Below are 7984 nucleotides of genomic sequence, written 5' to 3'. Positions count from 1 at the left end.
CTATGGCCCGGTTGGCAAGTGGTTAAGAAATGTTTCTGGCAAGGTATTTTAAAAGAGCTTAAGTGGTACTTAAGTGGGTGAGATTCTTTATCATTCCAGGCCAGCGGGTAAATAAAACCTGGGTTGCATGCCGTAGTAAAGCCCCCCGTTGACGGGCTTTGCATTACCATATTTTTCTATGGGGAACCAGAACCTGCTTAAAGCAGGTCAGAAAGAGGCCAACTGTAGGTTAGATACACCTGTCAATGAATTCTGAATGACTTTAGAAGCATCTCAATCTGAAGTCAAAATGACACCATCAACGCAAGAGCAAGGCTGCTGACACAGGTCCTAACTCTGCCCCTCTTGATGTGACGCCACCCTGACTGTGGCAAAACCAACAACTAACAGGCTTTGTGTGTACCTCAAGAAAAGAATGGCGCAAAGAGCTGCAGTAAAGTATGACACTAGCAGAGGTGGTACACAAAAGCTGAGCATTACCATGGTATTTCCTTTGAATGAAAATCACCAACAACAGCAAAAAGTTCAACACTGAATACTACTTTATCAACAAAGTTGAAACATGGCAATTAAAAAAAAAAAAATGTCTTAATGAGCAAACTTAAAATGAAACCCATATGAGCCCAAAACAATTTATGTAACAACACCAAATACCTCTCAAAAATGTAGAAATAAAATAAAATAAAATAAAAGTAAGCATTTTGCTAGACTGCACATTATGGTGGCTCTCCATGGGTTTCCCTGGCTGTAGTGTGGCTGTAGTGTTTATCTGGAGTCATCTGGTTCTAATTTCTTTTTTAATCAAATTATTTTGTATATTTTACCACACCATGTTTGCTTTGTTATAAAAAAAATGTTGTTTTAAAAAAATTATACTTGTAGCTATTGGTTGTTGACGCTTGAGTTTTTTTAGGACTGCTTTATGTCTTTGTTTCATTGCAGTAAAGTTCATGCATTGACCTATCTACTGAATTCACCTAAAAGGTCCCTAGAAGTGCCATGTAGTTCATTATGAGCATCGGATGTCCAGTTTTCCAGGAGGTCACTGAAGTCTGGTGTATTAGTATTTAAAATACATGATGGATCTGGAGATGGTTCTTTCCAAAATGAAAGTGGTAAGAGTCTTCTATGCATGGGAACAATATGTGCGTACTTCCTATCTAGTCTTTGTAGCCTTCCATCCTTGGCTAGAGATGATTTTTGTTTTAAGTACTTACGAAGGCCAAAGTCAAACAGCTCACAAAGAGGTCCAAGTTTCTTTGGGTCTTCTTTTGCACAGATGGTTTTTAATATCTTTTCATCAAACTCAACTGGAGGTGTCAGTGGGTTAAATAAGTCCTCCTTCTCATAGCCTTTGTTTTGAGCTATCCTTACCAGATCATGGTAATACATCTCCTGGCCTCCTGACAGTCGGGGGGTGAAGTAGTCTTCATAGATATTGCAGGAGTCTGGGTCTTCATCCTTGGTTTTCTGCCCAAAATATCTCTGAATGTCAGAGCTTATAAGTTCGGAAAACTTCAAAAGCTGCTTGGTCATTCCTGTGCTCTCTTCAGGAGTTGGGACCTGGTCATCAGAAACAAGGGTTGACTCGAAGGCTGTTGGTTCTCCATCTGAAAGGTCATCCATCTCCTCTTCGTCCAAGATATCTTCTTCCTCTTCAGAAGAATCCTGGAAGTCCACATCCTGAGTCAGATCTGGGAATAAGAATGGATTCTGAAATGACGAGGGAAATTTAAGCTCTGAGAGATTGCGTATCACGCCGGTTGCCATTGCCTTCAAGAAATAATCTAAAAAAGACAAAAAGACAGAAAAAATTAAAATGTCTTCTAAAAAAACAAACAATATTGGTCATATAATAAATAATGACTAACAGTAATGTATAAAAATAATCAAAAAACAAAACATCTCTACAGTCGAAAAAGTACAATTATTAACTCGACATACATATATAAAATTAATTAACCACTTGCCGTCTGCTCACGTTGAGCCTACTGCGGCAAAGTGGTTCGTTACCTACGTCGCCAGACACTCCCCTTTCTCGCTCCCGCTGTATTCAGTCACAGTGGGAGTCGGGCCAGGGGAGGAGCAGCGGCGATCGCCGCTGCTCTTCCCCGATCGTCGGGGAATCGAGTGTGGAGATCCGCCTGCTTGTGTAAACACAAGTGGGCGGATCTCCTAAGTGACAGGCAGGGTCAGATTGCAGGGTTCAGCATAGTTGAACCCGCGATCTGTCCTTGTGTCACTCAGTCACCTCCCCCCACACACGTCAGTAAGCACCAGGCATACATTAACCCCTCCCTCTCCAATAAAATTAACCCCTTCCCTGCCAGTGTCATTTTTACAGTAACAGTGTATATATATATATATAGCACTGATTACTGCAGTAATGTCACTGGTACCCCCAAAAGTGTCAAAAATGTCAGTCAAGGGTCCGATCTGTCCACCGCAATGTCGCAGTACCGCAAAAAAATCGCAGATCGCCGCCATTACGCGTTAAAAAAAAACCCACCAAAAATGACAGAAATCTTTCCCTTTGTTAGTAAACGCAATAACTTTTGCGCAAACCAATCAAAATACGCATATTGTGATTTTTTTTACCAAACATAGCATAAAACAAATTGGCCAAAAATTTAAAAAAAATTAGATTTTTACATTTTTGGGGGGGGGGGGGGGGGAATTTCATATAAAAAAATGTTAAAAATATTGTTATTTTTTCAAAATAAACGCTCTTTTTTTGTTTATAGCGCAAAAAGTAAAAATCGCACAGGTGATCAAATACCACCAAAAGAAAGCTCTGTTTGTGGGAAAAAAAAGGACGTAAATTTTGTTTGGGTACGGCGTCGCACGACCGCGCAATTGTTAGTTAAAGTCGCACAGTGCCGAATCACAAAAAGTGGCCCAGACGTAAGACAGCAAAATCCTCCGGTGGTAAAGTGGTTAATATAGAAAAGAGATACATATTTAAATTATTGATATACTCTAGCTAAGCTACTCTACCATTCAAAATATAATAGAAAGTAGAGATACACTGTATGTTTGGCAAATGAGGATTTTTAAATTTATTAAAACCACTATACTTATAAACTGCTGATAGTTCTGATTTAAAAAAAATGTAAACTAAATAACTTATGTTTGTTCAACATAAAAACAAAAAATCAGAGCCCCCCAAGAATGCTGTAAATAATTTTAAGCAATGATAATTATATAAATATATAATAAAATTTTACTTAATCCTTTAAACCCATCAAATGTAATTTTGTGTAACACATAAGTATTCACATTATGTGCATATTATAAAGCAACAACGCAATAACCTGCTTCTAAAGGTATAAGACATAAAAGGTGAAATTCAAGCTAAATAAAATGCTACTTAGCCATGTTCTAGAGCTGGGGAAATTTTATTTGATAAAAACAGGGCATTTGGAATATTTTTAAAACAGATTAATTCAAAATAAATACATAACTATTGTTTATTGTATGGTATTACCCCTCATCATTTACCATTGTGCAGCATTTAGGATTTACTTGTTTACATTTTTTGAACTGGATTATGTAACAATGTAACATTTGATCATAATTATTATGATAATCATGCAGACAATTCGCATTTTATCAACCAAAAATTATTTTTATTTTTTAAGTCAAAAAGGTAAATTTTTCTTTACCATAATCCACTCTCAAAATAGCAACAATGCACAGATTTAATATTGTGCCAGTGCTGAATGCATTTTTTTTGGAATAATTCAGTTTCCTCTTGTTTTCAAGTACTGAGAATTGCTATATTTAAGCAAATTAATATTTTGTTTTAGTGAATCTGAAGACACATTAAAAAAAAAAAACACCCTTCAGAACCTAAACTAAGCTGATTTTTTTTTTTTTTTTTTTATTGTTTTTAAATCTCATATCAAAATACAGCATTATTAGCTGAACGTTGTTCCAAGGGTTTATCCGACTAATATTTGGAATCAGAAAATATTTTTTTCCTGGTTAAACAAATTTGATATTTTTTTTAACCTTGTCTGGAATAATGAAAGTTTCAAAAAGTTGCGGTTTATAGGATTAATTTTCATATATATGCCTTTTTTTTTTTTAAACCAAATTATGTAACTAGGCTAGTCATATATAAAAGTAAATATATTAAATGGACAATTATATCTTACAAGTTAGTTAACAAATTTAACTATTCTGACAGGTCACGTACTTCTCCCTTACGGACATTGACTTTAGTAATTACATGCAATCCTGGTTGTTCATGTATTCCCTATTTTCTATTCATCCCCATTATTTTATTATGTTATATTTTGTTGTTTGTGTATTTTGAATATTTCAATAAAAAGTATTGAAAGTAAAGTATATCTAAACCCAAGAACAAAAAAAAAAAAAAAAAAATTTAACTATTCTTTTTTTTTTTTTTTTTTTGAAGTAACTATTCTAGTAATAAACAAAATCAAGTATAGTGATTGTAAATAAATGTTCTGATATAAATGCAAAAATGCACCTATGCAAATTCTAAATAGCGAAGGAAAATTTTCAGAGATAAAAGCATTACAATGATTTATTGCCTTGTATTAATTCCAGAGTTATCTATCTTTCCTATCTGCTTTTTATTTATTTACCTTTCTGTCTGTCTTTCACTTTAGAATTAAAAAAAGGTTAAAAATAAAAAAAAAGGATATAGGAGAGAAATATTTGGAGCTCACCTTGATGGTAAGCTTGGCTCGGGTCCCCAGCTTTTGCTTCAACTCAGCCTTTAGATAAAGTATTTATAGGGAGAGCTGAGGCTGACAGGTTGACAAATATTTGATAGGAGTATTGTAACATTATACTGGGCAAACACAGCAGGGATTTGTTTTAGCACCCAGCAACCAGCTAGCTAGAGGAAGAGAACAAATTAGAGGCGGATGGCGAGTTTTAACTTAATGGTCAATTTGCCAGGGGATTCTCAAGTGCTGTTCCTGTGGGTTCTGCTATTAAGCCTTTCTACACAGCTGCCCGACTGTCCCCGACACTTGTACCTGTGGCCCTTATCGCCAGGAGCCATCTCAGTCCCTGGTCTCCTCTGACTGATAAGCTGGAAAATTACATTTCATGCTATTTTGACTTCTGGAGTAGAGATCTTTTAAAGGACACGATGCCTGACAAACAGTCAATATTGACTCAGACACTTTGTTAGTCAGGTAGGAAAAAAAAAAAAAAAGAATAAACTGGCCAGCAAAAAGGCCTGTGATTGACTGTAAGACACAGCAAAAAAAAAAAAAAACATTATATATATATATATATATATATATATATAAATATTTTTTATATTTATATATATATTTATATATATATATATTTTTATATATATATATTTTTTATATATATATATATTTATATATATTTTATATATATATATATATATATATATATATATATATTTTTATATATATATATATATATATATATATATATATATATATATATATATATTTTTTTATATATATATATATATATATTTATATATATATATATGTATATTTTTTAATATATATATATATATATATATTATATATATATATATATATATATATATATATATATATATATATATATATATATATATATATATATATATATATATATATATACACACACACGCACAGTGCATCCAGAAAGTATTTACAGCGCTTCACTTTTTTCACATTTTATTATGTTACAGCCTTATTCCAAAATATTTTAAATTCATTATTTTCCTCAAAATTGTACAATAAATACCCCATTTTGACAAAGTGAAAGAAGTTTGTATGAAATCTTTGCAAATTTATTAAAAATAAAAAGCAAAAATAATCCCATGTACATAAGCATTTACAACCTTTGCCATGACACTCAAAATTGAGCTCAGGTGCATCCTGTTTCCACTGATCATCCTTGAGATGTTTCTACAACTTGATTGGTGTCCACCTGTGGTAAATTCAGTTGATTGGACATCATTTGGAAAGGCACACACCTGTCTATATAAGGTCCCACAGTTAACAGCGCATGTCAGAGCACAAACTAAGCCATTAGGTCCAAGGAATTGTCTGTAGACCTTTGAGACAAGATTGTATTGAGGCACAGATCTGGGGAAGGGTACAGAAAAATATCTGCAGTATTGAAGATCTCAATGAGCACAGTGGCTTCCATCATCAGCAAATGGAAGAAGTTTGGAACCACCAGGACTTTTCCTAGAGTAGGCCATTCACCCAAACTGAGTGATCGGGGGAGAAGAAGGGCCTTAGTCAGAGAGGTGACCAAGAACCTGATGGTCACTCGGGTGACAGAGCTCCAGTGTTTAGACAATGTGGGCTATGTGGGACTTTAAGTGAGACACCGGCAGGTATGGCCAGCGTCTCCATCCCTGTATCGGAAAAAACAAATTGAAAAGGATTAAAAGAGGTGCATGGAAGCCAGCCAGCCCCCAGTCTGATGTACTCACCTCCAGTCTGCCACCAACCAAGTAGACCTGTCTCATGATATAAATAAAGAACAGGGGTTTAGTTGACACGCATTTGCCAACGCATGTGTAAGCTGCAGAGCCACGACACGGCACCCTGTTTTATCTGCAGTCCTAACCCTTTTAAATTTGAGTGTCTCCACAATGGGAGCACATGGCTGCTAATGGGTGGATAGGAGGCAGGTGGGAGGGAGCAGCCCAAACTTCCCCCAACCCACCTCCATCCATGACTGGTCTAGTATCTCAAGGCCTGCCTTTGTTTTTCACTTAGGCACTAATTCACTCCTCCACCTCCCCTTCCCCACCTTTTTGTTTGTGTGTATTTTTCTTTGTGGTGTGTCACTTCACTATCACTCTTCTCTTCCTGCACGACGAGTACGGTGTGGGTCTCTGGGCCTACCTTGAAAGTCTTGGGAGGGGGTGGACATGGCCTTTTGGCTTAGTTCGCCCTCTCTCATGGGGGTCTCCCTTCGGGGGAGCCCCACCCAGTACTTGGGGTGGGCTGTTTCGGCAGTCCCCCTGGAGAACGGGGTTTGCCAGGTCTCGGCCAGGCAAACCATAGGAAGTACCTCAGTCCCTGTCAGGAGTCTTGCGCCCCGGGGGATCAAGGTATAGGTCCAACCTCTTCGGAGGCCAGACCATTTTCGCACACCCTGTGCAGTTTTTGTGTGTTCACGTTTGCGTGTGTGCACTTTTTTATGCACCGGGTGCTAAGTCTTTTTTGAGTGTGATTTCACACGCTTCGGGCTTTATAAAAAAAAAAAAAAAAAAAAAAAAGAAAAAAAAGTATCTCAATGCTCTAATAGCAATGTTCTTAAGATGGTACAAACTGAAAACGACCAGCTAAGAGCTCCAGTGTTTCTCTGTGAGAACCAACAAGAAAATGATATGGGAGTGAACAAAGAAGGTCAAAATAGGCCAACATCCCAAAAAGCAATACACACACATGGAACAAGGGGTGCCTCTGAATGGGACTTTAATGGCCTTGAAATATATATATATATATATATATATATATATATATATCATAGTATGGCAGTAAACAGTAGATAATTACAGCAGAGATGCTTAGGTATAAAATTACAAAAAGTTTATTTAAATAATCACATTAAAAACAAAGCTGATACAAGTACGTATATCAGTATTTCTCAACTCCAGGCCTCGAGACCCACTAACAGGCCAGGTTTGCAAGATAACTGAAATACATCACAGGTGATATATTTTGCTGCTCAGTGATTGCAGTATTCTAGTCTGCATCTCCCCAAGGTGATACTTAAAATCTGGCCTGTTAGTGGGTCCTGAGGACTGGAGTTGAGAACCCCTGATGTAGATGCTTGAGGCAAGAAAAGACAAACCATTTCAACATCATAACATGGTGATTGGTAAACAGAAATGCCAATAAACCCTATAAAGACACCCTAAGGTAAACACCCTAAAGTATGTGTTGTGCATTCAGAGATGGTATTCTGCATACTTTGGTTGTAACGAGTGGTTATTTGAGTTACTGTTGCC

General features: G+C 36.2%; 1 protein-coding gene across 1 annotated transcript; it reads right to left on the bottom strand.

Annotated features, from left to right (window-relative positions):
* Window positions 1-960: 960 nt before the first annotated feature.
* On the bottom strand, window positions 961-1770 carry PERCC1 (proline and glutamate rich with coiled coil 1; the record flags this gene model as incomplete). Its single annotated transcript, XM_082262450.1, has 1 exon — window positions 961-1770. The coding sequence occupies one exon, from the start codon at window positions 1768-1770 to the stop codon at window positions 961-963; it is 810 nt and encodes a 269-aa protein (XP_082118576.1).
* Window positions 1771-7984: the final 6214 nt, after the last annotated feature.

Source organism: Pelophylax lessonae, assembly GCF_965119305.1.
Source record: "Pelophylax lessonae genome assembly, chromosome: 6".
Classification (NCBI taxonomy): domain Eukaryota; kingdom Metazoa; phylum Chordata; class Amphibia; order Anura; family Ranidae; genus Pelophylax; species Pelophylax lessonae.
This window is presented reverse-complemented; position numbering and strand designations above follow the sequence as displayed.